General features: G+C 38.3%; 1 protein-coding gene across 19 annotated transcripts in view; it reads right to left on the bottom strand.

Annotated features, from left to right (window-relative positions):
- Nucleotides 1-16,686, bottom strand: part of BAZ2B (bromodomain adjacent to zinc finger domain 2B) — a 156,313-nt gene that overhangs the window by 16,727 nt on the left and 122,900 nt on the right. For all 19 annotated transcript variants that reach the window (XM_037396322.1, XM_037396306.1, XM_037396304.1 and 16 more), the window contains 6 exons: nucleotides 11,328-11,468; nucleotides 10,400-10,654; nucleotides 9,418-9,632; nucleotides 7,943-8,017; nucleotides 2,525-2,768; nucleotides 512-574 (listed from right to left, as the gene is read on the bottom strand). In XM_037396322.1, coding sequence (XP_037252219.1) covers nucleotides 512-574; nucleotides 2,525-2,768; nucleotides 7,943-8,017; nucleotides 9,418-9,632; nucleotides 10,400-10,654; nucleotides 11,328-11,468 — 993 coding nt within the window. The remainder of the gene's footprint in view (nucleotides 1-511; nucleotides 575-2,524; nucleotides 2,769-7,942; nucleotides 8,018-9,417; nucleotides 9,633-10,399; nucleotides 10,655-11,327; nucleotides 11,469-16,686) is intronic.

Genomic DNA, 16,686 nt, shown 5'->3' with positions numbered 1-16,686 from the left:
ATCTACAGCATTCCACCTTTTTAATTTACATTTCTCTTCCTATTTCATTAATTCTTCTTTCAAAATCTGAAGCAAAGACAGCTCTGTATTGGCTTGGAACACAGTTGCAGAAATTAGCCAACTGTAGGAGGGAATGAGAACTGCAATCATTTGTATAATGGAAAAGTCATTGCTTCTCCTACAGATTTATCACTTTCTAAGATCAACAAACAGAGGAATATTAATTAGCTTTGGATAAAAACAGTATTACTTTTTATTCTGAGATGTGAAAATATATTATCATCAACAGCTTCCTAACTGTCTTTTGAGTCATATTCACTTACTGCCACTACCCTAAACTCACAATTCAGGTGCCATGAACAGTAGCATCACTCATATTTTCATGAAAAAAAAAAGCTGATCCTGATTTCAATTTATATTAAGTTGGAGCACTGAAAATGATTGTTAACACCACAACTCGCAACATACAGTAATGAAATTTGTAGTATAAAAAAGGCAAATGACCTCTCACCTTTGTCAGTTTTTCAATCTGCTTCTCTAGTTCTTCAACACTTGCTGTCTGGTCCCCATCATCCTATAATCAGCAAATATACTGTCACACCAAATTTATTCCAGGATAAAATCAGACTACTATGTCTTACCAATATGACAGTAAAAAGATGTAACAAAAAATGAGAAGCAAATTCTAAGGGTAAAAAAGTTCAAACTTTGTGCTTGTTCAATATATTTGCTAAGAAAAATGTAACTGGAAGAAGATGTATCTTGAATCTTTCCAAACTATCCCAGATACATATGAAGGAGAAAGCTCATGGCCAGATGTTTGCTGAAAACATTCTTTTATGGGAAGAAATAATTCAGTTTGTGCACAAACATTTAAGGCTACAGAATTTAACCTTAGTTTCTATGAAGCTTTTTGGATATTAAAATACATTTCTAAGTGTTTTTCATGCATGAAAATAATGGTATTGCCAAAAGTCCTTGGTCAGTGCACACTTGGATCTTCCTTCAATGTCTACAAGAAACTGTAGAGCCACTTTAAATTGCAAGCCTGCTAAAAAAGTTCCAGTATTTATCGTGCTGATTTTTGAAGAGGAATGCACCCATAATTGAATCTATGGTCACCTTCTTCTCGACACTGTTTAAAAGTGAGAGTAATTTCCGTAAAGAGAGTTTTAATTTAGTTCAAGAAAGTCTTTGGAGTTAACACTAAGTTCCAGAAGAATATAACCAAAATCCTAGGAGTTCCCAGTCACCTACACCTTAAGATACTGGTCTTGTTATTTCCTGGCTCTGTAAAAAGTGTACCAGAGTGGAGCCTTCTGAAATACCACATACAGCACGAATGCAGTGGAACTTCTGTTGCATCAGAAAATTAATCTCTCTACAGGAGTTACAGGACTTTTGTCTATGAAATGCCCAGTGCACCAAAACCAGCAGACTGTACTAATGGAAAAAAGATTAAGGAATGAACGTGAGATTAGATACCTAAATATTAGTTATTTTTAATTCTGAAGTATTAATTTATAAGAACTTCATTCTATGCCTCCAAGGTATTCTCCTAAATTCAAACACATTACAGACTTTAAATAAATTTAGTGTAACAGCGCAAAGGGCTGTCCTACCCTAAAAACTAGCTGGGTTTCTAAGGAACAGTGTTTGACAAGATGTGAGTCCACATATCATGTCGTATACACGCATTATTCAAGCAGCCATATCCACAGCGCCCCTAAAACCTCACTTTGAACTTCAATAACCTTGCATTAATGGATCATTTTCTGGCAGCACAACACCCAGTATGCTAAAATGTAGCATTTGGTATTGCTTGTCTCTCATCAGGTTTCACCCAGTAGAGAATTCTATAGTTCTACAGTGAATCTTACAGGCCTGTAGCACTTTAATTAAAAGTCTTCTGACTATTGTAGATACAATTCAGCTCAACAAGCTAAAACTGTTTCGCTGACCCTTTCTCTATCTTATCTCATACTGACTAGTAAAACTTATCATCTTGTGATCAAATACACAGTCAGGCAGCAACTACCCTAGAAAAGTTATGAAAAAAAAAATGCAGGAAAGTCACAGGCAAGCTTTATAATAGATAAGGTTAAATATAACTTTATACTTTATTATTTTGTTAACTAAAAAAAATGACCTTTACTCTCATCTAAGAGAAAACTACGGTTTTGCTCATTTGCTAACAAAGCTGCACTTCCTTGTATCTGGTACAATCTCTGAGAATCTCAGAGAAATTAAAAGCAGAAAAAAACCCCTAACTAAAAAAAAAAAACACCTCCAAACTAGACAAAAAAACTCCACCAAACCACAGTACAACAGCCATAAATAAAAGGAAAAAACACTCCAAAAAATAAACTTAATTAAAAAATTCAGAAATATTAGAGGTATGCCATCCTTCCTTCCTTTTTATCGTAAGATTTTGAGGAAGTAGTGACATATTGTGGAGAAACAGAAGGAAAACAAGTTTTAACTTATTAGTTGATTAAGTTTCACTATACTTAAAATCCCCCACCTCATCTTCACAAACTTCTGCCTTCTTTCCTTTTTTGTCTTCTTTGTCCTCTTCATCCTCATCATCTTCATCTGCCTGATCATCACTGTCATCATCATCATCATCATCGTAATCACTATCCCCACCCTTTCGTCTGCGTTTGCGGCCTGGTGTTGGTGTTTCCAAAGAGTGCTGTTCCTCTCCTACGTCAACACCTCCTGTAGCATCTCTTTTACCAGTTTTCTTGGCGTGAATTATTCTAAGCCTTGAAACACATGATAAGGAGTGAAATTATGGAATATGTCTACAGTGTAAACATACCTTTCTTCCTGTATGACTGAAAGTAAATCATACATTTTGGATTCAAATTAGCATTTCTGTTCTAATATGGCATTGTGTTTTCTCGGTATTTATTGCCATTAGTCAATGGAAAAAATAAATCAGGTTATAAAACCTCTTAAGCCGCTTATTCAGTTCTGAATAGAATTTCTGTTTCTCCCATGTGAATTTTAATTGCGTAACTGTTTAGAAGAAATGAAACACAAGACGGATTTTGAAAAGTCAGGAAAAACAATTAGAAGAAATAACCATTTCAACTTCTTTATCTTTTGCTTTATGTGTTTTAAGAATATGAACGTAAATCACCTATGTCTGAAGTAGGGGGGGGGGGGGAAGGAAAAATCCTCAGCTGGAAGTATGAAATTATTACATTTGCATGGCAACAGCAAGATTGGTTTAAAGTACTGGGTTTTTTCCATTTCAGATTTTTATGCATTTTTCATTTATTACATATTATTTGATTTTAGTCCTTTGGCTGAACTTTCTATTCTAGGACATATTTTCTTTTCTGAGAAATCTTAGCTACCTAAACTACTAAGAGATTACTCAATCAAACTCTCATTTTTCCTTTTATGAAAGAAAAGGGAAACTTACATACCAGTAATTATGGTTGTAGTAGACCTTCTTCTTCTATAAAACCCCTATAAGACAAGATTCCACACAGCAAAAATTACAGTTCCACCTATCAGGGAGCTAGCAGGCAAACATGCTGAATCACAGGAGGTATAAATAGCCAGACCTAACCAGTCACTTATAACGCAGACCAAAAATGCAACTGACTTAGAAGAGATTCATAAACACGTGTAGAAAAGACAAAGATTTGTAAGAGATGACTGGAAGAAGGTAGGATGGGAAAAGTAGAACGGTAACGACAAACACAATTACCAGTACGTAATTTTTCCTTGTCATACTTCTCTCTCTTCCCATCCTACAAAACAATATTCCATACAGCAAGTGGCTACAAGTATGATGAGTGTTGTAGAAGTGCTGGCTTCTGAGCATACTGACAAACCTGTCAGCCTTCTAAAATGCTAATAAACAAAATCTGTACTCAACAGCACAGATTTAAATGAAGCTGTCACTGCTCAAGCGGTAGCAGCACTTTTTAAAAAAGACCATTAGGAAGAAATCAAGGGGACTTCTGTTTGCCTGAAAACAGTGGGGCTTTGTTTTCTCTGTGTGTGTTTTTGGTTCTGGGTTTTTTAGTTTTTTTTGTTTGGTTGGGTTTTTTTCTTTATACAGTGGTTAATCCACCGAAGAATTTAGAAAGTTTTACACTTACATTTTTCCAATACAAATGAATTTTTAACTATTTTAGTTACTTAAAATATTTTTTTATCTAAAAAATTTCTCAAGCCTCCCAGTGAATTCAGAAGCAACTAATATTTTCAAGTCTATTGCAAAAAGCCTTGGTCTCACTGAGTATCAATACTACTCAGGCTTCCACCAAGTGAAGTTTTTTAGAAAAAAAATTCCTTTTTATGAGGATAACTTCAGAACGCCAAATCCTCTTCTCTCCAGACTGGAAATTCCTGCCTATACGCAGGAATTAACTATCAAACAAAGCCACTAGTCAATGATTGGATTGACTGCAGCGTGACTGGACGATTTTAGAGACAAATTAGACTAAGATAATCTTGAAGACAATTCAATAATAAAGCTGGCAGGTGGAAGTTCAATGACCAACGCATGTCTCTCATATACCTAAAAGAAATGAGAAGCAGCCAAAAAGGGTACTTTTGCTGAAAGCAACAGTAGAGATATAATGCTGTCAAGCACTAAAGGAAGACTGCACGAAAGACACTACAGATTATAAGGATGGAAATAAATCAGAGATGCTCTCTTTTAATAGCACCATAAGCGTACGAAGGCAACAGCCTGTACCCAAAGTAGTGCAGAGGCAAAAACCAATGACAGCGTAACTTTAAAAATCTTCAGGTATTTCCACAGTTGGCATAATTTTCCTGCTGCTACTTAGAGATACAGCTCACAGAGAAGAAAACCTTCACTTCTTCTTTCTCACTTTCAGGTATATACCAAAACAACATCTGCAAGTGTTGAGAGAATCATAAAGTCTATTGGCCAACAAAAAGAGTGGGTGGCCCACCAGATAATCATGTGTGTGACTGAAGCCGGCTCTAACCTAATCTGTGATGTTTACTAGACCACAGAGGTAAAAATCACCTTTTGACTTAATTTTCATGCCTTCCTCCTAATTTTTGCACATAAATAGTAAGTAGTAGCAAGACAAAGAAATTCTAAATATCATACTTTTCATGCACTTCTAACATGCTTCAGCTTGGGTCTCAAAAAATGAGTTTCCCAAATCAGCACTACCACCTCCTACCCAAACTCAGGCTGTAATTTCTCCTCTCATGTAACACTGCTTTTGATATAGCATCATCATTTACAGTTGAGATGGCCTTTGTTGGGAAGAAATTAACTTACAAGGAGTATGCCATAATATTGGCATGTTAAAAAGAACACTGTTGCAGTGAAAAACCTTGTTCTGCAATATTTTAACTCTTGTAAAGAAACAGCTATTACCTAATACTTCAAGAAGCTCTATTTCTTTTTTATTCCCTTTTATATTGATCAAGCTACAAAAGAGATGCCAAGCAGAAGACATGTAAAGGAAAAGGAGATGCTAAGATTGTGATCATCTAGTCAAAAAACAGCCAAATCATCTCAGATGAGACAGTCTTCTGACTACCTGTGATACAGAAGCACAAAGAAGATGAACTGATTGTGTGAGACAGGTGCCTTTACAAAGATGGCGATTAGTATCAAGATTCGGATCTAAATGTGACAGAGAAGGAATTAGACGCAACCTCTCACTGACCATCAGCCCAGCAGAATCAGTCCAAGCAGCTAAGAATTCAGTATCAATCATATATATCATGATTATCAAGGAATTTTGACCAATATCCTTAAGGGAGTGGGTGAGGGAGGGGGGTGGGAGAAAAGAAAAAAAAAGCATCCCTATAGGCTTTTATACAATGATTCCTTTTTCCCACCCGGGATTTTAAAGTTGCTTTTTTGTATCCTACAAACACATGGAGTTTTGGTGGGGTTTTTTTTGCCTCCCTCCTCCCACCCCCAATACGCAGCTGAATAATTGATCTCATAAATAAGTGAGACTGTAAGCACAAAAAATGGCTTGGTGAAAACATCTAATACAGCCAGAATCTTTACTCATCCCACTTGGATATACTTCAAGACAGTCTGGACATAGCAGTATGAAGATTTACCACAACAAACACTGGCAAACCAGGCTGAAATGGAATAAACCCATTCCTCCACATCCTAACACTACATGCTTCCCAGGCTGAGGGTCATGTAAAGGTCTGTATGCATATGAAGAGTACATATCTGTTGATCACATGGCAAGATATTCCTGTGCAAAACTGTTTGGGACTGGGATGTTTAAAAACTAAACTGAGCTTTGAAATGGATGGGGAAGATAACATGCACAAGGATGAAGTCTGGAAGCAGAAAAAAAAGACCAAACAGAAGACTGAAAAGGACAGGATTCTTTCCAGAGAAGCCCCAGAACAGTTCTAAGAGTTTATGAAAAACACCAACTGACATATTAAAGAAGAAAACATTGTTTAAAATTGATCAAAGAAGGCTTTTCTAAAAAGCAGAGTTCATCAGAAAAACAGTGGAAAATCCAAAGATTTTGAACCAAAGATGAGAGATATGAATCAAGTCTAGTAAATTCAAAGAAGAGGAAGAACAATGTTTCTGAGCACTCCCACGATACTTACACTCGGAAACAGGGACAGCACTACTGGAACCTGAAATCCACACAAGGGAGAAACACAAGAAGCAGAGAAATGACTGCAGAAAGGAAGAGGGGCTTGGGACTTCAGGGTATTACGCCTACTATTTGGAAGGGAAGAAAAGAGAGATCATGAGGAAAAGGGAGGATCCTACATCTACAAGTACTTACAGTTTGATGGAGGGAGAGAAAGACTAATGAGCCCCTAAGGAGACAGGGACAGGCAAGGGTCCTGTTCCACTAATGGACAGTTGGCTACATCAGAACTTCAGAAACACTTTTTAAACTATAGCACATAGAGGGGATACAGATGAAGACAGGAAAAGGTATTTGCGTTGTCCTAAAAGATAAAATATATTAACCCTGTGCAGACTGGGATCTGCAGTATTAGTGGAGAATTTCTTTTTACTGGTCTAATTTTTTTTCCTCTACCTCCCTCTTGTCCTTCTTCTTTACTTCTTTCCTTCTTCCTTCTGAGATAAATTAAAGGGAAAAAAGGGAGACAAGATTAGAAACACAAGTACCTAAAGCAAGGACTAAGAAAGGATTCACCGTTCCTAGTAAGAGGTAAAGATGACTAAGGAAAAAAAAAAAAGAAAGTAGAGACTGGCCATGTATTTTTACCCCCTGTGATTCATGAACTTTATGCCTTCTAGCACCCCGGTAGTTGGAGCCGTTATGCTTGCTGTATGGAATTTTGTCTTGTAGGATGGGAGAACAGTGGATATGAAAGTGACAACCCTTAAAAATTTCCAATTTTCCCTTAGATAAAAGTATTTTTTTAAAAAATCTCTTAGTTTGCATTCTACATATGGTCCCTAGCTATAGGGAACAATGCAACATTGACAGATGGGAAACACTAAGGTAACATAATATAAATTAAAAAAATTTGATTGTTAATCATTGTATGACAATCACATCCTCTCAAAAGGCCTTTCAGAACAAACATTGGTAATTAAGGTAGGTCCAAATAAACCTTGATAATGCCAACAGCGATTTGACAGCTCCTGTAATATTCCAATAAAAAATGTCTGTACTTTCTTCCAAAGAAGACAAAATGGACTTGATTTTGCTCCAATTCTGAGGGACACCTAACCCTCTGAATCTCATGCATCTTTACCAGATTGTAAAAGACCGGTGCTGCACCAATCTAAATCCACTTCTACCTTAATTGAGCAGCTCAGTTACGATCTTCTTGGTAAACCCATAACTACCTCAGCTAATTTTGCTCTTAGAACCAGTTGCCTATATAGCAGCATATCTGAGCAAATAAAAAAGAGCAACATATCGTAACATTGAAGGAAACGAAAACTTACTTCCGAAGTTTGCCTTCAACCATCCATTTATCTCTCCTTAAGTTTGACATATAATCAATGTTTTTATCAATTTCACTGTCAAAGACAAAACAATCCATTAACTCTGAGCTTCCATTATCTTTTTCTGTCATACATTTATGTACAGATACTACATCTCAAAGAAACATGTTGGAGAAATGTTTAAAATTAAAAATAAATACTCTTAAAGCTAGGAAATTTCAATACTAGGAATGCTGACGTAGCGCACTGCTGTACCTATGTCAGGCAGTCTTATTTACAGTATCATCTAAGTTTTCTTTCCATGTAACAAGCAGGTCATTCAAACAATTTGACATTTCTCTCCATAGCTGTAATTCAATTTCAAGCCTCCAGGTGTATTTGCCACAAGGCATCTAGCCCTGCACTGAAAACAGTTATCACTGGTATGTCTATGGTATTCTCACTAGGATCCATGTGATCTACAAATTAACATACACTTTTCACTGCAGAAATTGAAGAACCAAAACAAGTGCTTCAGTACAACTGTCTGCAAGCCCACTGATGAGATGTCCCAAACTCAGTAATTCAGCAGGTTATAGTTGTTTCTATGATGAAAATACAGACACTCAAGCTCTGAATAATAATTTCTACAAATATGACTTAATAGATGGTCATGTGCAGTAAGATGAAGTTTCTTACTAAGATGAGTTTGATAAATACAATTGAACTCTTGCACAGTACATGCACAGCACTTGCACTGCCCACTTCTGCTAGTTTTCAGCTTTGGAAAACACAAAGCATCTCTTTCAGTCTTGCCTTACGCAACTGTGATTCACTTTTGCACCACAGTACACCAAAAGCAGCAGAACTCACAAAAGAGCATTCAATTAGGCAATGAAAGACTTTGCCATGATAAGTAAGTGGAGGTACTCAAAAGGCTGGCTTTTCTGAAGTTTGTACTGCACGTTGTTGGGCTTTAGAATGTTGTTTAACATAGGGATTGGGGGGGGTTAAATTCTGAAATGCTATACATTACTGACCACAAATGAAGTATACTTTCTTGAATTACTACCACGATAAATCAGGCTTGCCACCTTAGCTTATGACCCTAGTTTAAGTACCTGGACAAAAGAGGTCTTGAAGAACAAAAGGAAAAAAGGGAATATAGAGTACTGCAGAAGCCTTATACAACTCTTCTACATTATTCCCTAGAAGAACTGGTAAACTTCTTTGTAATCAACTTCATCTTTTACTCCAAAAGCAGCTGGAGACATTTTGGTGCAAGCTTTGAAAACAAACTTACAGACCAAACATGGAAAAGTTTTACTCTTCCATCGTATCAGAAGTAGATAAAAGCAAGAAGCAGTAACATAGCAAATTCCAGCTTTCATTATAAGAACATCAAGAACACTCCTGCAACAGAACACAGTGTATACAGTAATTCCGAACTATTTTTATAATTTGATTTTTACAGACCTGTTTGGGAAAGATCTTACCTTACTACACTTTTGCTGCACGCTAACTCATTGACAAGAAAAGCAAGTACTGATGCTTTCTGAGCTGGAGTATGTGCCTGAAAAGCTTTTGTCTTCAAGCTCTCTGTCAGCTCAGTTTGCCCACAGTGTGCCTCCATGAATATCTGCAGGATCTCAGACACATTATCCCGATTGATACCAACATTCAGTAAGTGTTCCCCAAGAATAGTTTTAGCCTAAAAAGAATAAAGATACTTCGAATAGTCACATTTAAAATACTGGTTTCCTCTGCAGGCTGTATTATTGTGTATAAAACAGTGGGGTGGTTCTGTTTGCATTTACTTAAGGACTTTAATCAGGATTTTTCTTTAAAACTATTCAGATATAAGTCTTGAATAGAGTAACAAAGTAGAACGTCTTCAACTCTTAAGTTTTTTTAAGAGCAGAGATAATTAACAAAATAGGTTAAATGAAAAAAGACATGGTCCAACTGAAACTTGATGAGTACTGTTTTGTACAATCATGTTATATAGAGTAGAAAAGAGCAATGTTGGCTTGAAAAAGGACAGTAAGAAAAAGAATCATGTATGAATCAGATTTTTGATGAAGCGACATAGACAGCAGACTGAAGAAAGAAATGGCAAGATTTACTGAGAGTATAACATGAGGGTAAGAATAGGGGGGCAGGGAGGAGAAAGGAGATAAAAGACATGGCCACAGATGCAATAGAGCCCTGCAAGAGGTCCAAATAAAAATAGGGGAGGGTAGAGAAAATGCCCAGAAATACATCACTTCTGGAAAATGGGAAGGCTGGCAGGGCACAAAGTCTTGGAATAACATTAGAACAGTGACACCACAGAGAAGAATTAGGAAAAAGAATGGAAATCCAAATGAGAGTTTTGTTTTCAAAACAGAGATTTGATGTAAAAACATGTTATGAAGAATGCATTCATAAATATAGGGTGTTTACTATAGATTGCTTTTTCTTTCTTATTTTTTTTACCTTGTATCCTGTAACAAGTCCTGGATCACAAACTGCTGCAGAGACAAGCTTTACAAGCAAGTCTTGTACTTCTCCCATGCTGTCCCCTATGTTCAGCAAACCTTCTTGTAGAACGCTCAGGGAAGGGACATCCACATTCACTTCAAAGCCAAGAACTTTACCAAAGTTACGCAGGAACTGCACTACCATGAGACAATCTGAAAATGTGCTTCCATCAAGAACAAGGCCTGGGATGCGAGGCAAGTCTGGTAAAGGCTGAAAAGTAAAGAAAACCAATGAAAGATTCAGCAGTATATTTCAAAAGAAAACTTTTTCGATACTAGCTAGGGAATTTGGCTGGTAATTCCATATGGTAGGAGGCAAGAGATGAACAAATACTTACTTTTTGGCCAGGAGATGCTCTCAAGCTCTATTCTGAGCCAAAATACTATTAAAGGTGGTACAAAAATATTTGGGGGACATAGGGAGGGGAATTCTGTGGAAAAGAAAGGTCTTGAACCTGAGGTAGGTCAAGTCCTGAAGGACAAGAACTAAGAACACAGAGGACTAGGAGAGTAATGTTTTTTGAAGAACAGCTTAGAATAATTGCCGAAAAAAATCATATGAGAAAAGCTTTACCTAGTGACTGTGTACTGAGACATGATGCGCATTCCTGCTGTAAAAATAACTCAAGAGTGATCAATTTTTTTGGAAGCAATCATGCAACTGCTTTTTGGGAAGCAGGCCACTTTTAAACAAAATGTGTTTAATTAACTAAATATATGCTACTTTAGTGTTTGTAGTATCTTGTATTTGTATGTACCTAAAGTATTTGACCAATCTAGACCAAAACTTGAATGCTTTGGGAGTGGCTGCAAGAACAAAAATTGTCAAAGTGGCAAAATACAGAAACAAGAGGCAAAACCTAAGTTTACATTATTATGATTACCTTCTGGTCTGCTAAGCACATATCTTCATTAGGCTTCTTTAGCTCCTTTGCCATTTCTAACTCCAGTCTTCGCTGTTCCAGTTTACGTTCTTTATTTAGTCTTTTTTCATCACGTTTCTCTTGCTTTAACCGCTCTTTTTCCTTAAATAGAATTTAAAAGGCATAAAACAAACCCCACTTATTATTCTTAAAACAGAACAATCTACAAATTTGAAAAGCGCTACTTACATAATCTTAGTAATTACCACAGCAATTAAGGAACCTGCATTGAACTAAAGGGCAGGGGGGAACTACAGAAATAGAACAAAACAATCAAATTTGTGATCAAATCTGAGATTCACTTCCCCCCCCCCCCCCCCTCTCCTGCCCACATGCAAATGGGTATTGAGTATGTTTACATTGAAAGATTCAAAGATTCTTTGGAGTAACTTTCAGAAAGATGACTGACTGAGTGAAAAATGTAGCAACGAACTGTCATACATGCAAGGCACCTGATTTTAAAGTCCCCACTTACAAACTAGTATCATCAGTACGCATCCACTAAAGCAGAGATTACTCAAGAAAGCAGTGGTTGGGAGGACCTCTCTGGACAGCACATGGTTTAAAAATTCTTGTAATACATAAGCTGGATACGAGTAGCTTATAAAACACGATCGATCTTGTGAACGCACATAGCCTCTGGTCTTGAACTACCATGCACTTAGCATGCAATCTGAGAACCCAACAGTCATTAATATCTTATTCTGTACAACAAGAACACAGGGCCAACCAAGTGAGAAGCCAAGCATCTGCTATTTTTCTCTTCCAACACCCTCTACACTGACATCACACAGAATACTATGCTAGTTATCTCTAACCTGCTAAGACTGAATTTGGAGCTCCACTTGCCTTTCCCATCCCTGACTCCAGCGGTTCTGCTGCACACACCCTGCGTGGATATGCTGGTCTGCCTACACAACTCATTACATACCTCTGTGTAACCAGTATCAAATGCAAAGTAGCGAATAAGAAACCAGGTATGGAATCTGCCACGTGTCAGTGCTACCTCTTTAGATCACAGAAATGCATGCATATACACAAACATGTGTGCGTGTGTTTGTCACAACCTAAGAACCTGACACAATGTAAAGGTGAAGACCCTACACATGCTTTTCACTTGTGGACACAGAGGGCTGCAGAACCAAGCCAAGTTGTGCATTATTCGGAATCATTCCCCCTTATTTTGTCAGTGTAAGAGGTCACTCTAGTCTCTCCATTCTACCACTACCAAATTCTGCCTAAATCAGAGAGCACGGATTACAGCATGGGCTGTAACTGTAAGTCAGGACTTGCCCGTGTTTGTAGAATGGCATTAACTGCTGACTTCGCTGTATAGTTCTGTGAGGCTCCATAACATTTTATCCTTTCATTTGATTCTATACTGAATGTTACTACACCTCTGGTGATAACAGCACAGAGCAGTTGATAATGGCCTCTACTGCTACAGTCTTCAGTGGAATTTAGGCAAGATGAAGCTTGGAGCTGGGCACAAAGAACATGTTCGGTCCAGCAATCTTACACTGGTGGGAAAAAAAGCAGTCACGTACAGAACTACCCATCTGTCCAACTGCTGATATGTGGCTGTGTAAGCATCCTCTGTATTGACAATGCTGGCCCTCATATCTGCGGTGATTTCACAAGGGTCACACTGTTTATGCGTGTTTTTCTCCCTTTAACAGCACACAGCTTGTATGGAAAAATCACAACACACTAAAGCAGCACACAAAATCCTTTACTTCATTTTAATATGGAAAATACTCCCTAACTTGGTTCATTCCCTTTCATCTTAACCTATGTCAAGGTTTCAAAGCCAACTGGCATTCCCCACAACTTGTTTTTGACAACTAGAAACACTCTATGTCAGAAGAAAACAAGAGAAGTACATATGGATATTTAAGTGGCAGCAAACTATTTTGCAGTTATAATTAAAAATGCAAACCTTAACCATGTTAAATTGCATGAATGTATTTAGAGATTACTTTTACTGGCTGCAAGAAACATTTACTTTTCTATTTCTATTAAGAGTAAGAATAATTACAGCACTGGGCAAGACTAAACTACCATTTAGCCTGACATCCTGATTTCCAAGAGTGGATCAGGTGCTGAGGGTACCATCTTCCTCTGCACAGAGCTGAAGAGACTATACCTGGAAAAGTGTCCAGTTTTGAGCCCTCTACCTCAAAAAGGATGTGGAAAACATGGAGAGGGTAACACTGTCTTTAAAATGGAACATTGTGGGAAAATCACCTTGAGGCGAGGAATTAAGAGAAAATTGGGTCCTAACAGAAGCATAGTATCACAGAAAGCTTTTTTAGGGTAAAATACAGCTATCACCTTCAGGACAGTTGGCGTGCACAGAATCTACATCACCACAGTTCCCTAAGCAACACCTCCTGCCAGCTCAGCATATGCTGATAGGAGTGACAGAGGATGGAGTAGAGACACCACGGCCATGCTCTGTCATGCTCCCTGCAGGAACGGGAACTCGATGGCACCACACAGCAGATAAGTTGCATAGCAGTTGTCGCATGAAGAACCCATGAGATGTCTGTGCCTGAGCAAAACCATTGCGGCAAAATTACTTTCCTCAGATGAAATAATCTCATCGTAACACTAACGCACACCTCCATCTCAAAGTTGCCTGCTTCCAAGGTACTACCAGACCTCACTGGGCACACAGTACCAGTTAGTAACAACAACAGGTATGACTAGAGTCACTCAAGCTCCGCTTAAATGTGATGGAAATGGACTGGTCCTGGACTGAAATAAATCCGAAGGGAGGGAATTGTTGTCTAAACTCCCAGATTACCTAACTTTGATTCAGTGTTCACAAAGTTAGGTCAAGCTGACTCACTCTCTAAAGTTGTTATGAATGGACTTCTAATCAAGGTAGTCAGCCTTGGGGAGGACAAGAAACAAAGAACAGGTAGTGAAAACACCACCGTTATCTAAGTTACCCAGAAAGAAGCCTTCAAGTGAGGAAAGTTCTGGCTATGAGAGGAAACAGGATGATAAGGTGTTGCAGTCCACTGACATCAACAGAAAATTAGCTGAAAATAAGACAAAGATAACTGCGGTGACTGCGACCTCCAACTCAAATAGCTCCCTCCCTCCCCCCCCCCCCCCCCCAAAAAAAAGAAAAAAAAAAAAAAAAGAGGGCCAAACCCCACTTGAGGAGCATGTGTAGTTAGTAGAGGACTTCAGCATTGCTCTCTGAGGATGTGTGCTAATTTGCAATAGAAGCAAGAAACTTGCAGCCAATCCTGTGTATGGTGATGACTATGCAATGCCCTGTGAAGCATAAAAGGCAAGCAAAGGAGGGAGAAGTTAGGGAAGACTCCATTGTAACTTCTGGGATCAGTCAACGGGCTGAACCTGTCTTCTCCCTCACAGGGACGCCTGTTGGGTAAGAACTTTGACTTATGCATGCTAAATAACTAACCCACGCTAGCTGTTATTTTAGTTGTATGTGATTTGGTTGTATATCATTTCAAGTTTGCTTTTGCAGACAGTCCCTATCACCAGTGAGCACAAACCTTAATTTGTAATTATTAATAAAGAGTGTTATTCTGTAAACTGTTAATGTGAGTCCATTGTGGGCGCTAGCAGTTGCCAGCAGCAGGTAACACATTTAAACAAAGTGGACAGACCTGTTGAGGGGTCCCCCTAATGCTGTTGGTGTGTTGCCCTGAACGAGTTGGTTGAATTGCCCTCCAGTGCAGTGGAACTGTTCAGTGAAGGGTCCCTGTAACGGGATGCTGACAGACTGGTCGGGTACAAGGGTCTGGGTTTTCCCAGGGTGCTAAAATAGACAGATCAAGCACCTGGGGTTGAGAGGATTTCCCCCACCACTACCACCTTTTCATGTGACAAACATACTTCTTTTTCTTTTTTTAAATCAGATCTAATCCTCATTTATGGCTGTTGTGGAAAAAACATCTTCAGAATATTCAGCTCTTAGTAGCTTTATTTGCACAAGTGTAACTGTCACTACTTATCAGAATGATATAGCTCCGAAACAGAGTCCTGATTTTAGTTTATCAAAATATTATCAACAAAACTGCCATTATTTTCCTTTCCAGTTTGTATTACGGGATACCACTAGGAAGATCAGAAACAACTCAATCTAATCTTTTAACAAACATTAATCACAGAACCATACAGTATCTCAAGTTGGAAGGGACCCATAATGATGATCAATTCCAACTCCCTGCTCCTTGCAGGACTACCTAAAATCAAACCATATGACTAAAAGCATCATCCAGACATCCCTTGAACTCTGACAGGCGTGGTGCCATGCTCACTTCCCTGAGAAGCCTGTTCTGGTGATCAACCACCCTCTCAGTGAAGAACCTTTTCCTCATGTCCAATCTGAACTTCTCCTGATGCAGCTTCATTTCATTCCTTCATGTCTTGTTGCCGGTCACCAGAGAGATGACCAGCACCTCCCCTCCACTGCCCCCCTTGAGGAGGCTGTAGACTGCAATGAGGGCACCCCTCAGCCTTCTCCTTCTTCACTCCAAGGTGAACAAACCAAGTGACCTCAGCCATGCCTCCTAAGTCTTGCCCTCAAGACCCTTCACCATCTTAGTCATCCTCCTCTGGACACACTAATAATTAGTTTGATGTCCTTCTTACACTGAGGAGCCCAAAACTTCACACAGTACTTGAGGTGGGGCCATACTAGTGTGGAGTGGGACAGTCACCTCTCTTGACCAGCTAGCTATGTGTGCTTGGGGCACTCCAGGACACAGTTGGCTCTTCTGGCTGCCAGGGCACACTGTTGACTCATATTCAACTTGCCATCATCGGTGACGTGGTCACAGTGACCAAGACAGCCACTGATTACCACTTTGCTCTCTCTATTCACAAACAAGAATTCTAGGAGGCCACCTTTCCTAGCCGGCTTAAGAGTTAACCTGAAATTCTTCCTTGCACTAAAGTATTATTCAATTTTAATTTGTTTTGCTCTGTCGCTTTCATTTAAATTTATGAACACTGTCTAAGAGAAAGGTTTTAACAATGTATTTGACAACTAGATGCTATAATGATGGTTATTTTACTTCAATCTCTCAGCTATCTGCGTTTTATCTATAAAAGTCCCAAAATACAGAGATAAAAGTCTCAAGATACAGAGAAATATATAAAAAGTAAAATTAAAAAGTTAGCAATTACATAAATACACTGATAGTCCCTCTTAAGATAATATGAGGGTTAAAAATGAAGCCAGCCTCAGAATTAACATGTAAATTAGCTTATCATGGTCTAATAAAATTTTCATCCATCACACTGTACACGTCTGGTTTTATCATCATCAATG

This window comes from Falco rusticolus, chromosome 8 (assembly GCF_015220075.1).
Source record: "Falco rusticolus isolate bFalRus1 chromosome 8, bFalRus1.pri, whole genome shotgun sequence".
Taxonomy (NCBI): domain Eukaryota; kingdom Metazoa; phylum Chordata; class Aves; order Falconiformes; family Falconidae; genus Falco; species Falco rusticolus.
This window is presented reverse-complemented; position numbering and strand designations above follow the sequence as displayed.